The 15,385-nt window shown below is 40.0% G+C and overlaps 1 protein-coding gene across 1 annotated transcript in view; it reads left to right on the top strand.

The window, feature by feature from the left end:
- The window catches only part of LOC122788980 (SEC23 interacting protein), a 1,679,302-nt gene that overhangs the window by 809,686 nt on the left and 854,231 nt on the right, over positions 1–15,385 (top strand). Inside the window, exon 10 of the mRNA XM_044056073.1 lies at positions 12,062–12,180. Within this exon, the coding sequence (XP_043912008.1) occupies positions 12,062–12,180 (119 nt within the window). The remainder of the gene's footprint in view (positions 1–12,061; positions 12,181–15,385) is intronic.

Below are 15,385 nucleotides of genomic sequence, written 5' to 3'. Positions count from 1 at the left end.
CGTTTTACTCGGAATATCATGTTAAAAGTTCATTTTAAATCCAATGTTAATGATTTTAGTAAAAATGCTGTGAAACCTTTTAAAAAAACCTAGCTTATTCACCCCAGCCAATAACGCTGCTGTTGAAGTATTTGAGAAAAAATGTGAAGATGACATTACTGCCTTATTCACCAAAAGGAACATGGGGAAAATTAATTTTAATTTCAGTATCAGTGAACAGCAGGTGCTGAATTTTTTGACTGATAGTTCTATTGCTATCAAACCTGCAGATAAAGGAGGTCCTGTGGTAGTAATGGACAGAGTTTTTATGCTAATGCAATGTTATGTATGCTTAGTGACACTGAAACTTATGCTACGATTGCTGTCTCTCATGTGCATAATATAATTCAAATAGTTAATACTTTGCATGATTGTTTATTAGGTCGTAATATTACCATGGAACTATATAGGTATTTTGTATGTGAGAAACCTGTTATTCCTACTCTACAAGGGTTACCAAAAGTGCATAAGGGTAGGCCGCCTTTTAAACCTATAGTATCCGGTAGGGGGTGTTTTTTGTCGAAAGACATCTAAGATGTGTACTTGACACCAACCAACATGTATTGAATGATTTGTACACTTTTGTGAAACATGACAAATGGGACAATACCTATATTCTTGTAACCCTTGATGTCCACTCTTTGTTCACATGTATACCTAATGCTATTGGCATTGATATGCTGAAAGAATATTTGTGTATCAATAGCAATTTCAGTGGGGCCTTCATTGAATTGATTTGTTTGTTTATGGAGGTTATCCTTGAAAATAATATTTTTACTTTCAAGGATTCTGTATAGTTGCAACAAAAAGGCGTGTCTGTGGACACTTCTAGTGCCAATAGCTACGCCATTATATTAGTGGCTGATTGGGAGGATAAGTTTATTTTAAATAAATTTAAACAAGTAATTGTTTTATCGGAGATTTGTAGATGATCTGCTTTTATTATGGGATGGAGATGAGCAGTCCCTGATAAAATTTCATGAGGCTTTAGATTCAACTACCTCCTTTTTGAAATTCACCTTGAATTACTCTATAGTCTCAATAGATTTTTTTAGATGTCACAGTCTTTGGAACAGATGATGGTTGCCTTTCCACTAAGACCTATTGAAAGAGCTGCTATAGAAACAATTACCTCCATAGTGAGAGTATACACCCCTCCCCCGCACATCTACCGTAATATAGTTAAGTGCCAGGGGTTGCGAGCCTCTCGACTTAATGTCACTGACACTGATTTTTCTAGAGAAACCTCTGTGCTACAGACTAGATTTGAGACGAGGGCTTACAACAGACTCGAAGTTGATGCAGTTTTACAAAATGTAAAAGGTCTGAGAAGGAAAGAAGGCAAACCTTATTACTCAGAAGGCCCCTGGAATAAACGAACAGTGAGAAAAAATAACCATTTGGGAATTTCAGTTACATATTCCAGTAATATAGGACAATTGGAGAATATTATAAGGAATAACTGGCAGATACTTACTACTGACAAAGATGTTATTTCTGTGGTAGGTAACAAACCTAAGTTTGTGTATAAAAATAAGAAAAATTTAAAAAGAATGCTATGTTATCCGAAAACGTAAATTGAGGCTACTAGATCTAATACCCCCTATGGTACTTCTCCATGCTCCAAATGGAATTGGTGCAGATATATAGATACCACTAATGAATTCCTACACCCCAACACAGGCAGACTTATTTGGTTTACCTGGCTGTGTGTCAAGATTGCTTTAGTTTGTATATAGGTAAAACTGATCACAGGCTCCATGACAGGATTAGAGAGCACATTTATAGCATAAATAATTCTCTATGTACAAATGCCTTGGCTAAGCATGTTAACACACAGGGCATTGAACTTTAAGTTTATGGCATATTCTGATGGTGTGTTTCTATGTTAATTGTTTTATATGATTTCATTGATTGTTTTATTGCATTTGGAATTTCATTGGTTGGAAGCTATTCAAATAGTGTAATGGCAATGGCTTTTGAATGTCTGAAGAAACGGCACTGTTAGCCCTGAAAGCGCTCACACAATAAACATCTGTTTTTATGTTTTTGCACTTCCTTAGTTTGTTTCACCAGCATTTTTGCTTCATATTATTTATTGCTACTGCTGCTGTTGCCGTGGTGGTGGTATAGCCTGGTCAACAAATGTAAAATAAAATCAAATAAAATAAAAATCTGGTAGAGCATTTGTACCTCTGGTAGGACTCTGTGTTTTTTCTTTTGTATTTTTTTAGTATAGTTCACTATTCTTTCTTTTTTGTATTTATTTGTGAGGCTATTGATATTTAAAGACAATACAGAAATAATCATTGTTTTAAAAAGTTATTATTCTCACCTTTTATGTATAGCACCTTTTTTGTTAAATGTCTAGTTTCAACTTTTGTGTTACATGCATACACTGTTTGGTAGGTTGAACTTGTATATAGTTGTTTCTTGTCTTATCCATTTGAGCCTATGTCACATCTTACAAAACCTTTTGTTTTATTGAAAGCCCTCAATCAAAAAATAAACAAACAAACCCCCCAGTACCCCCTAAAATCTATTAATTTAATACTAACACAAAACTATGGAGTGACTGTCCCAAACTGGCAGTCACCTAAAAGAAAGGTTATCCAAGCTAAGGTGCATGGTGTAGCCTGCGATTCTACTAAATGCTGTTTTTGTCTTTTCTTTGTAGCTCTTTCAGCTTGAAAAACCAATGAATGCTTTCAGAGAACATTATCTCCTAGCCAGTTTCTCTTTTCTTTTTTTACCCCAGCCAGTCACTCTCTACTGGACCATAACCAGTTTCTCTTTGAGATTGTCTGCATGGAGACATGAGAAACAGAAAGCCCATTTCTCTTTATCAGATTGATGTCCTTCAAGAATGCAACTGCAGTCCTGACATATGGGTTGTCCTGCCTCAGGCAGCCCTTCGGTCGGCCAGATTCCAAAGTCTGGGTCCGGCGTTGGCCGATGTCGCCTCCTCCCCAACGTCAGAGCGGCTGAAGTATAAAGGCATCCGCCGACGCCATCTTCTTCAGTCTTTCTTGCCGCGCGGTGCCCGAAGCAGAAGCAGTTCGCAAGTGTCGGTCGGTCAGCTCCTGTGTTTTCAGTTACCGAAGTCATCTAAAAGCTAAGTACTCCGTTGGGGAACATTTTTTCTTGCCTCAGCCGATGTCAGAAAAAATTGAAAAAGTTAATTGTTTGTCTTGTGGTAAACAAATACCCCATAAGGACTTCCATTCTTACTGCCTCCCTTGCCTGGGCCCAGACCACGACGTCTCGGCCTGTGCTGCCTGTGCTCGCTTTAATAAGCGCACACTCAGGCGCCGGGAAGAATTTGCCGAAGACTTTTTTGGCAAATCATTTGCTTATATCATGCCGTCAGAACAACCGACAGCACAATCTACCAAAAAACGCAAGGACTGGGACCGACATCCTCGGCCCGCGTCGTCCACCGATACCACGCCTATCCCCTCCGCGAGTGCATCGGTCCCTTCGGAAGCAGTAATTCAACCGCCCCAGGCCGACGACACCGCTTTAACGCGTTCTTCGGTCCCGGAGATTTCAACGGTGCAGGTTGTTGATTTCCCTCCAGAAACCGAAGCTCTAGATTTACCCGACACCATTCCTGTGGACAAGGTTACCCCTGCACGTGGGGCAGCTAGGCCTCTGGTATCCATGTCCATCAAGGCCTTTGCACATGCTAAGGCTGCCAGCCAGGCCAAGGCCCATCCTAAATCTACTGCTCAGGGCCCCTCTTCTGATAGACAGATCATGACTCTTGCTGCAGATCTAATCTCTCTTATCAGGGGTTCTCAGCCACACCCAGACAGAGGTTCTCAGCCGCCTGCAGATAAAAGGCCTAGAACTGAGCAGACAGACACCCTCTCTTCAGATGAAGCCACTGGGGATTCAGAGCACTCAGATACCCAGGAAGAATCCTTCCAGGCCTATGAGGACTCGGATGCTGAGGTTTCAATTCCCTCTGCCTCCCCTCCAGAGGATATTTCTTTTGGTGAAGTTCTCCACTCCATGAGAGAACATTTTCAGTGGCAGGGTCAGGAATTTTCTGACTCCAGGAAAAGGCTACGTACCTTCCTTAAGCTACCCCAACACAGACCTTTAGCTATTCCTCCAGTGTTGGATGTCCTTGATGATGTATACTCAGACTCCAGTGCTTCGCCTGATTCTCTCCCTCCTGCTCCTGTCAAGCCTGACAGATATTACAGGGTCCCTGAAACCCATAAGCATCTCTTTAAGGCCCACTCTGTGGATCTAGAAACTGTTTCACAGGGCCCCAAGGGAGTGGCTACTTCCTCGGCCAAAAACCCTCTGCCCGCTGACAGGGAAGCTAGGTCCCTGGAGAGATGGGGCAAAAAAGTTTATACCTCTTCCACCCTTGCCATGAGGTCACTCAACTGCCTTTTTCATATGTTTCAGTACCAGAATTACTTAATGGATGATTTGCAGAAAAAGTTAGCCTCTCCTGAGCCTATAGATAGAAAGGCATTGCAGGATTTGGTTCATAACACTCAGCAGGTTAGCAATCATTTTCTTCAGTGTGGTTATGATGCATTGGAAGCTTCATGTAGGGCAGCCATGACAGGGGCGTTATCGTAGACATGCTTGGTTGAAAGAACAGCCACTGCCAGACCATGTTAAAGTTAAGCTCCTGGATGCACCTCTGGAAAAACAGAAGCTTTTCGGTGCTAATGCACAGGATGTGTTGAAGTCTATTGAGGAAAAGGCAAAATCAGTACAGACTGTCAAGGATTTCCTCCAGGTTCAGCCTCCCAGATTCAGCAGGAATTGGCCTTCAAAGAATTGGTCCTTTCCAGACTCAGACAAGTTTCAAAGGGGAAAATACAGGCGTGCTCGAGGTAGAGGGCAATACCGAGGCTCCTACAGGGGCCGCCAATGGCAACCACCAAATCAGAGAAGTGGCGCAAGGAGTTCACCTGCACCACAGGGACAATCACAATGACTTGACTTTCACTCCGCCTACCAAGGCTCAAAGAGAATCTCCTCTAGGCGGAAAATTATCCTTATTCTCAAAGAACTGGTACATTTTAACCAAGGACAAATGGATTCTGGACATAATAGACAGAGGTTACAGGTTCCACTTCCACACCTTACCAATGAGACAAGGCATGCCAAACCTGCCACAAAATCAAAGGGCAGAGGCTCTCTTACAAGTTTCACAGCTGTTACAAATAAAAGCTATAGAAAAGGTTCCTCCTCAGGAACAAGGCCAGGGATTCTATTCAAGACTGTTCCTTGTTCCAAGAAAAGAAAAGCAATGGAGGCCTATACTGGACTTGTCCATTCTAAACACCTTTCTCATTGTGCCAAAATTCAAAATGCTGACGTTACAGCAACTCCTTCCCATGCTGGGCAAGGGGTCTTGGCTGGTTACTCTGGACCTCAAGGAGGCATACCTGCATGTCCCAGTCAGACACAGCTGCAGAAGATACCTCAGATTTCTTGCAGGAACAGAGCATTATCAATTCTCAGCATTGTCGTTTGGCTTATCTACTGCGCCCAGAGTATTCACAAAATGCCTGGCATCAGTAGTTGCACATTGCAGACTCCAGGGGATTCAAATATACCCTTACCTGGACGACTGCCTCATACAAGCAGACAGCAAACAAACCTTGATAAAAAACTTGGACTATGTCATTCAGTTGCTACAGGCTTTGGGATACACAGTCAACATTCAAAAATCAAGACTATTGCCATCCCAAAAGATTATTTTTCTAGGAGCAAAACTGGACACACAATCACAAATGGCTTTCCTCACAGAGGAGAAACAACAGCATTTACCAGATTACTTCAAAAGCCTAGCAAAACTTACCCAGCTGACCGCAAGAAAGATCCTGCAGGCCCTGGGTTTCATGGCATCTTGCATTCTTCTGATCCCTCTGGCAAGACTACACATGAGAAAGCTACAATGGTACCTAAAAAGCTTATGGTCTCAACACAGCCACAACCTAGAAGACGTAATACCACTCATTCCATGCCTGCAAAGGGAATTTTTGTGGTGGGCTCAAGCAAGCCATTTAAACCAAGGCATGACTTTCAACAAAGTTCAAGCAAGTCAAACCATTACAACAGATGCCTCAGATCATGGATGGGGGGCACACATGGAGGACAGATGCATTCAAGGTCAATGGACTCCCACGGAAATGCCTCTGCACATAAATCAAAAAGAGATGTTGGCAGTGATACATGCAATAGAAGCCTTTGGAAAATCTCTTCAACAAGGCCATCTGCTAATAAGGGCAGACAACACCACTGTCATGTGGTATATAAACAAACAAGGAGGCACTCACTCGTATCCCCTCTGCAGACTAACAATGGCTCTTTGGGAAAAGTCCCTGAAACTGAACATCCATTTGCAATCCCAGTTTGTTCCAGGCAAGGATAATGTTCTGGCGGACAGGTTGAGCAGAAATTTCGTGGATCCACACGAATGGATGCTGCATCCACACATTTTCTCACAAATAACAACTGCATGGGGAAGACCGGACATAGATCTCTTTGCTTCTCATCTCAGTCACCACCTGGACAGGTTCTGCTCAAGGACACACCATCCTCTAGCCTGGAGAATTGATGCTCTCTCCTTCAGCTGGAATACCCTAAAAATCTATGCATTCCCTCCTCTACCATTACTGACCAAGGTGTTACTGAAGATCAAAGCAGAGCAACCAAAAGGAATATTGATAGCTCCAGACTGGCCGAGGCAGCATTGGTACCCCTTGCTACTGAGCATAACTCACACCAAACCGTGGCCCTTGCCCCAATGGCATCTGCTACTAACGCAACACAATTACAGGACTGTTCATCAAAACCTGCAAACATTACAACTGACAGCTTGGAGGGTTCCATGACTTTGACCCATGTCCCCCTCTCCGAAAAGGTTCAAGAAATCTTACTGGAAGCACGCAGACCTTCCACCAGAAAAACCTATTCGGCCAAGTGGAAAAGATTCATCATCTGGAATGCCAAAAAGGGCCAGGATGCATCAGTGATGAGCATACCTCAGATATTATAATACTTGGCAGAAATGTTTCATAGTGGCCTCTCATATTCTTCCATTAAAATTCACGCTTCAGCAATCTCAGCAAATTATAACTGTGACCCACCTGTGTTTTCGCATCCCTTGCTAAGACAGTTTCTAAGAGGGATAAAGAATATCAAACCTCCCAGAAAACCACCAGTTCCTGCATGGGACCTCAACTACGTCTTGGAAAAATTAACTCTTCCTCCTTTTGAACCAGCAGCATCTTCAGAAATGCAATTTCTCTCCTGGAAAATGGTCTTCCTGTTGGCAGTTACCTCAGCAAGAAGAGTCTCGGAGATACAGGCCCTCATGGCAGTACCTCCCTTTCTCATTTTTCATCAGGACAGAGTTTCTCTAAGGACCAATCCTTCATTCATGCCAAAAGTGATATCCAGGGTGTCTCTAAATCAAGCAATTCACTTGCCTACTTTCTTTCCCAATCCTCAAAATAAAGGGGAAAAGCTGCTGGATACTTTAGACATACACAGACAATTACGCTACTACTTGGACAGAACAAAGACCACCAGGAAGTCTGACCAACTATTTGTAGCCTATGCTGCCGGAGTGTAAGGAAAGGCAGTCTCCAAACAAACAATTTCAAAATGGATTGGACACTGCATCAGATTCTGTTACTCCTTCCATGGAAAGGGTGTGCCAGCCAATATTAGGCCACACTCAACCAGATCTATAGCCACATCCACAGCCTTTCTAAGAGGAGTGGCTACAAAGGACATTCTAGAGGCTGCTACATGGAGCTCTGTGCATACATTTACCAGACACTACAACCTGCCTTTATACTCCAGATCCCGAGCAGGCTTTGCTTCTGCAGTCCTGCAGGGTCTATTAGCTACACCATCCCTTGCTTAGATCCTACCACCCCCAGCTTGGCTATGGTATTCAACCCATATGTCAGGACTGCAGTTGCATTCTTGAAGGACATAGTACAGTTTTGTACCTACCATAAATGTAGATGTCCGATAGATATGCAACTGCAGTCAGGTTTTCCCTCCCTCTTACCCCTCTGCTTTTTTCCTTGGGTCCATTCCCCCTCTCCTTTTTAGCTGGGGATATCTGTTATGGTGTATCTGTTTATTACTGTTGTACATGTCTGGAATTTTTTGCTTATCCATTCACAAAATTTAGCCTTCCTTGGAGGGCACCTGGCATCTAGGGCAAGAAACACTGAAGAAGATGGCGTCGGCGGATGCCTTTATACTCCAGCCACTCTGACGTCGGGGAGGAGGCGACATTGGCTGACGCTGGACCCAGACTTTGGAATCTGGCCGACCGATGGGCTGCCTGAGGCAGGACAACCCATATGTCAGGACTGCAGTTGCATATCTATCGGACATCTACATTTATGGTAGGTACAAAACTGTACTTTTTCATGGAAGCATGAAGGCCAGATACAGAATTGCTACTAAGCATGCATTCATTTGCTAGAAGAAAGCCTCATAATATTCAATATTCTTTTTCATTTACGTGCTTTCTCCTAAAACTTGTTACTAAATCAGTCTAATCTAAGAGCTTTAATCCAGTCACTTCCCCTTGCAAAAATGAGAAAAAGCACATTATTTTTAATTTTGTCGTGCTCTTTTATCCATGCATTTTTACATTGCAGTGCCTACATTTCTTAAAACTGAACAAGAAGAAATAAAGAAAGGAAAATATAGCAGCAGCACCTATTTTCAATCCCCATTACACTTAAAATTAACTGAGAAAAGTTTATAGCATTCAAAGAAAACCATACACCACAAAAATAGCACTATTAAGAAAAAATGTTTTCTTTAATTAGTTAACTTTCTTCCCTCCCCAAAGCATGTTTATGATCATTAATGACATGAAGTAGGGGCTCTACTTTAGAGTCCCCAGTAGAGTGCAACAAATTCTGAAAAAGTTTAATATTTCCAGATTTTCTTGTTCTGTCATATTTCACAAATGTAATTATTGCATAAGCCCACATTAAGTTAGTGGTTTTATTACTGTTCATCTCCATCTCCCAAATCCTGTCTCTGCTTCATTTCTAACAACCTGTCTATTCTTCAAGTCAATCCTTATGCTCCCTTTCTTCTCTCCAACATTGTCCATTGAAACAGTGGAAAATGTTTAACAGGTACAGTCTCACTCTGGTCTTTATTACCAGAAGAACAAGAAGCAGAATCTCCTGTTTCACAGCTCACTTTTTGTTAGAAAAACTTTTGCATTTCGTCCATATCATTTACTTCATTAAAAAAAGGTTTTGTCCCTCCAGGGAAGAATACCTTGAAAACAGTCAAGTATAGCAGTTTGAATCCCACACCTAAATCCTGACATTCCTTGAAAAGTGGAATACATTTTCTTGTCTTCTGCCTGGTGTACAATAAGTAATCATTCTCCACAAACACTCTACGGTCCCCCACATTTAGTACTTTGTCATTCTGCCACAGTTTTGTCAGAATCACCTCCTCCTGCTGGTAGGACTGCTTTCTCATAGCCAGGTTTGGAGCATGCACATGATGTGCCCTTTAAACTAACAACTCCCGCTGTGGAATACCAGTCCAGTTGCTTATTTGTGCTTTCATAAAATTAATGCAGTCTGTTCCTTCCAGCTTCTCTGCTATAGCTGAAAATCTCAAGTTTTCCTTACATGCTCTGTCCTCCAGTTCCATTATTTTTGAAAATTTCTTCTTGACCAGTCTCTCATTCAGCCAGCCTTTTATTCATTTCATCCTCTGATTTATACTTTATCACCTCAACTGAATATCTGTTTAAAGCTTCTTCCACGTTTTCCAGCCTTTTGTTGTTTGTGTTGATGTACTCCATTAGTGTTTCATTTATTTTAACCAGGTACATGTGCAGTTGTCGTATATCTTCCTTTAGGTTAGTGGAAGTCATGTCTGGAGGTTGCATTGTGTTTTGCTGAACAGCTGCAGAACTTTCCCAGTCAGTTGTTGCTTCCTCACTTTTTTGTAGCCGTTTTTTTTCCAGGTCCTCTGTATTTCTTTTTTCTGGCATCCATACAGTATGCTTACTAGCCAGTTACTGAAATTTAGCCATAAACACAAAAGTATACTGGCCCTCTCTGTTGAGCCAGTTTTCATACTGGGAGAGCTAAAGTTAAGCTGTTACTCAATGTGCAGCTATCTTGGAAATTCCTGGATGAGCAACTTTCACCTTTTATGTTAAAGAAAGGTGATAGTCGATGCAGAGTATATGCCTTTTTGAGCACTAATGAGATAGCTATGTTGATTTGCATGCCATGTGGTACACAAGTTCTAGAGAAAACATTTTGTGTATGCAGCTAATGGAAGCTACACCATGTGTGGTATCCGCTAAGCTTCTTTATGTGACAATGATATTCTGCAGGACTATACTGATTTATTTACAAGTTTAAGAAGTTTGCCAAACCTGATGTTATACCAGTTTGATGCCTGTCTCAAGGAAAACATACCATTTGCTCTTGGAAATAGAACAAAGGAATAATTGAAGTGAATGGAAAGCTTCAGTAAGAAGCAGCTAGAGCATACATAATGGTCAGTAGCATAGCGAGAGTAGTGAAGCAAGGCAAGAGTCACATTTAAATTGATTTATAAGAGGTGAATAAAATGATTTAAGCAATGGGGTGATGTTGTACACCCTTAAAATTGTCAGTATGGTCTTAATCCTGCCAGGTGAGTGCTTTTTAGTACTTAATGCAAACCATGGATTCTGGCAGATAAATTAGACAAAGTCGTCACAGTTGTGTGAATTTAATTTACTGTTTGGAAATTATACATTCCTTAGACTTCTGTTTAGTATTTTACTAGCGCAGTAAATGTTCCAAAGAGGGTCTTGCACAAGCAATTGAATGTTTTTAAGATACTGCAAAGATAACCAATCTGTTAGCATAGGCTGAAATACAGAAAGGTAATGATAAAAGTATATAGCTGCGAAATACGTTAGTATGTCATAATTTGAAGTTACATTACAGCAACTATAAGATAAGAGTGACAAGTCTGAAATACATGACTCATGTTCTTCTGTCAGAAAGTCCATAGCTGACACAGAGCAAGTCAGAGCAACTTCTTAAGTACCAAGGCATGGAGACAGACATTACAGATGTTTCTGGGAATGAAGCAGTACATTGCAGAGGATGTACCTAATATGCCCAAGAGAGATATACCTCTAAGAAACCTGATAGAGCAAGGTATTAACTTGGTAATGAAGCTATGAAGAGGAAAGGAGTTTTGAAGTGCTCAAAAAATTAGTCATAGCTTCATCAATATTAAATTACTTTGATGTGAATCAGTTAGTTGTGCTACAAATAAAAGCAATGTAACTAGCTTATTCAGAATTGGTGTAGGAGTTGTAATCCTACAAATAGGACAGTTTCCTTTAGGTCAAGTGGATTTACAGATGCACAAAACAGATGTTCAATAGAAATGGAACTGTTACTAATAGTACATGGATATACTAACAGACATCACAAGCAGCCTGCGTACATGGCTGTTTCACATATGACTGCCCATCAGTTTACCAATTTCATGTTAAATATCTTCAGGTCTTGCTGCTAGTTTTCCTAGCAGTGCATGTCCTCAAGCTGTTCCATCTTGCTAAGTTGCTGAACTGCTTTAAGAGGGGATACCACTGAAAGGTTGTGTTCTGATAGATGAGACTGAATTCAATGTTCCTGTTGAGTTTGATAGTGCATCTTTGGGATTTCCATTTGTTTAAATTGATACATTCTAGGGTTTGACCAAATATTTGTTTTTAGCTGTTGTAGCTAAATTGTAGTTTAAAATAAAACAAAAATGTTGACTTCCATTTAATTTTTTTATTTAATCTGCATGGCCCTTCAACTGCTTTGGCTCTTTCTACCATCTGATTTTTATTCTCATTATTTTGATACAGTTATAAGATACATATGTATACATTTATTGTATAATTTGTTGGTTTTCTAAGTTGCTGAAACCCAGTTTTTGACTTGTTCTTTACAAGAATATTTTTCTCCCTCAGGTTCATTAATTCTCTTTGATATACTGTCAAATCAGAATGACTTTTCCAGCCTTAATGCTTCCACAACAAGTGTTGCAAATGGAACTGTAAAGGCTCCTGAAATTATCGAACCAAAACAGGTAAAATGGTCTTTTTTTTTGTTGTATTAGGCCAATACTGTTGTCTTGTTTCAGGAAGGTTTCTTTCTCAGGCAGTACTTGCAGGGACTCTTACTGACCGTTCTGTCATGACATAACTTGAAAGGAATGCCAACTTCACTTCATTCTTTTCCCACCCCTTTAATAATCGTGTCATTTGAAGTATGTATGTGGTTGGAAAAGTGGGTCGGTAACGTCCTGAAATGTAAGCTTAGGGTATGGGTATATTGGCAGCCATCACTAAGCACTATATTTCCAAGAAAATATGATAAGCTTCTCAGCTAAAGAAATACGTGTACAAATCTTTATTTGCAAGAGAGATTTTCTTTGAGAAGTAAACATTTGGTACACTGTGATTGAGTGGGGTAAGGAGGCAGATAATTCACCTGTCTTGAATCCATGATGGAAAACACCTTACTCCCAAAATATTGCATGATAACTATAAGAATCAGTCAGAGGATGTTGGAAGCAATTGGGAAGAGAGATTGGATAAGCAATTCACAAATAAACGGGGGGGGTTATGTATGTCTCCCAAATATGCAACTAAGTCTAGAAGGTTTAGGATCTTTGCTCGGAAGTGTTTACATAGGTACTTGTATACCCCAAGTAGACTCCAATTAATTTTTCCACATGTAGACAGGAAATGTTGAAGATGTGATGGGGAAGAAAGAGGTAACTGAGAGCATATTTTATGGGAGTGTAATGAGTTGGCAGACTTTAAAGATTCCCTGGAGACTGCTCTGTCAGAGATACTGAGTGAGCAAATTGGTGTAACTAAGGAAATTATTTTTTGAGCTATGATGCAGAATCGGAATTGTCTAGACATAGTAAGGCCTTGCTGAGTCTAATTATGGTGGCTGCCAAAAAAGCAATTACTAGAAAATGGAAATCAAAGTCTAAATCAACTTTAGAAAATGGTAGGAGCAAATTACGTAAGAAGAAAATTGGAATTGTGGGAACAATACATGCAGAGCAGAAACGTGGTTTAAAAGAAGCTAGGATTTGAATTAGCTATGTAATGTGTGACTGAGCATGACTGGATAGATTAGAACTGATGTATAATGTTTACAACTACAATTATGTCAATATGGTTTGTGATATATAAGGATTGCAACTAAAATTATGCCAGTATGGTTTATTTTCATTTATATAAATGTATGATTGCCTGTGTTATGTGTGATGATTTAATAAAGATATTTTTTGTTTAAAAAAAAAAGAAAGATAAAAAGAAAACACTTTGCTTCAAGTAGACTTCAGCCTTTGTTAGGATGCCTATAACTTAGTATGGCACAGTTGCTTTAAAAGCGAATACATGAAGCACTATAAGAATATAGTATAATAAAAGTGTAGTAGTTAAAAAAAAAAGTTAAGAAAGTAATACAAAAAGAAGTAACATGAAATATAATAGAGAATCAAGAAAAACAGAGAAAATTGACACCACTGCCTGTACAATTAAAGCCATAAGCTGTGAAGTGTGGGCTTTCAAAAGAAAATAAGAATACTAAATATTACATTATATCCTAGAATTGAAAATCATCATGCAAGAAATACAGAGCAAAAACAGGCATTGTTAAAGTCATTCCTGCATAATTATTTAATTAAATCAAGTATTTCTGAATGTTTGAGAATAGAGTCTCACCAAAAAGCAGTGTTGAGAAATATCACAACGCACAGAAGAATGCCACACAATAAGTTGTCATGTGAGGTAGTAAAACATGAATCAGTATGGCTGCAAACATATAACTATGCAACTTTAAAAACAGCAAATAGACTTTTGCAAGAGAAGAATGCAAATTAAAGTGTTTCCCTTTCATGAGCCACAGTGATGATCTGGTGGTATGACCTGACAGCTGTTAGAGCAACTAATCAGGCCTAGTGTAAAATAAATGCTTAGCTTCTGTACGTAGTAGGTTTGCAGATGGTTTCCAGGCATTTTGCATGGATAAGAGCAGGGCAGTCTGAAAAGCCTTCAAGTCAAAGGCAAAAGGACCAATTAACTTCTATTTTATTATTAAAATAGAATCAGGATTTGACAGCTATCAAAGATGGGTGTTTAGTAGCAGTATTAGGCCATAACTAGACTCAAGACCTAGAGGATGAATAGTTGGATATTGATAGGGCACCATGAAACCCCCCCCATTACATACTTCATTCATTTATACAAGAAGGTTAGAGTTGGCCAAACCATTGCTTGCAGTATAGCACCAAAATCCACATTATACTCTTCTGTGAAGGTACAGTAACAGAAGGACAGGATTAGAGCTGTTGAAGGTACAGTCAAAGGTGTTACTTGTGTCATGAAAAGTTAACTGTCAAGAAGATGACTGGTAAAATATTGGCAGTCTTAAAAGTACTGAAAGAACAGCAAGTAAAAAATGCAGTGAAACAAGAGCAAGCACTTGGGTTAGTCAAGCAGCTAGTGCTGTCTTTCCCTTGTTAAGTGCATTTTGTAGGTGAGAAGTGGTAGGGTGGAGAAATGTAGGTTGCTCTAAGTGTCCCAGTTTTTGAAACAGGGCAGGGTAGTAGTCTAGAAAGTGTTTAAGGAATACTACTTGGTGCAGAGCATGTGTGTTTGAATTTCTGTTTTTGGATAGACATTCTTGCTGTACAAGTTGCCTTCAACAAGGAGACCCATATATTTAGTAGCTCCACAAGCTATGTGACTTGGACTTTGCTGATGACATAGTTATTATTGACACATGGAATGGAATGCAGACAATGAGTACATCAGTGGAGAAACAGGGTGGTAAAGTAGGCCTCAGAATGAATCCTGACAAATGCAAAGTGTTGGTCAGCGAAGCATGGAATGACAACAAAGACATAACGGCTGCAGGATCAGTATTAGATATAACAGAGAACTTCTGCTACCTGGGCATTTTAATTTCTCATACAGGTAACTGCAAGAAGGAAGTTCTGTTTAGACTTGGAAAAGCAAGTGCAGCATTCAGTAGACTAGCCAAAATATGGAGATCAAAAACATTGCACTGTCCACAAAGATTAAGCTATACCAAGTACTGGTACTACACTCTTATATGGCCCTGAGCTATGGCCAATCACAGCATCAGCCACGTGAAAACTTGAGGCTGATCATCATTAATGGTTAAGATACATTCTGAGAATGCGGAAGGGTAAAGTAAAAAATTGTAGTGTTAAAGAAAGAACTCAACAATGGAAACTTGAAAATATT

The sequence above is a fragment of the Protopterus annectens genome, chromosome 14.part0 (assembly GCF_019279795.1).
Source record: "Protopterus annectens isolate FY-2018-M chromosome 14.part0, PAN1.0, whole genome shotgun sequence".
NCBI classification, from domain to species: domain Eukaryota; kingdom Metazoa; phylum Chordata; order Ceratodontiformes; family Protopteridae; genus Protopterus; species Protopterus annectens.
The sequence above is the reverse complement of the archived record's forward strand: the minus strand, read 5'-3'. Positions and strand labels throughout refer to the sequence as shown.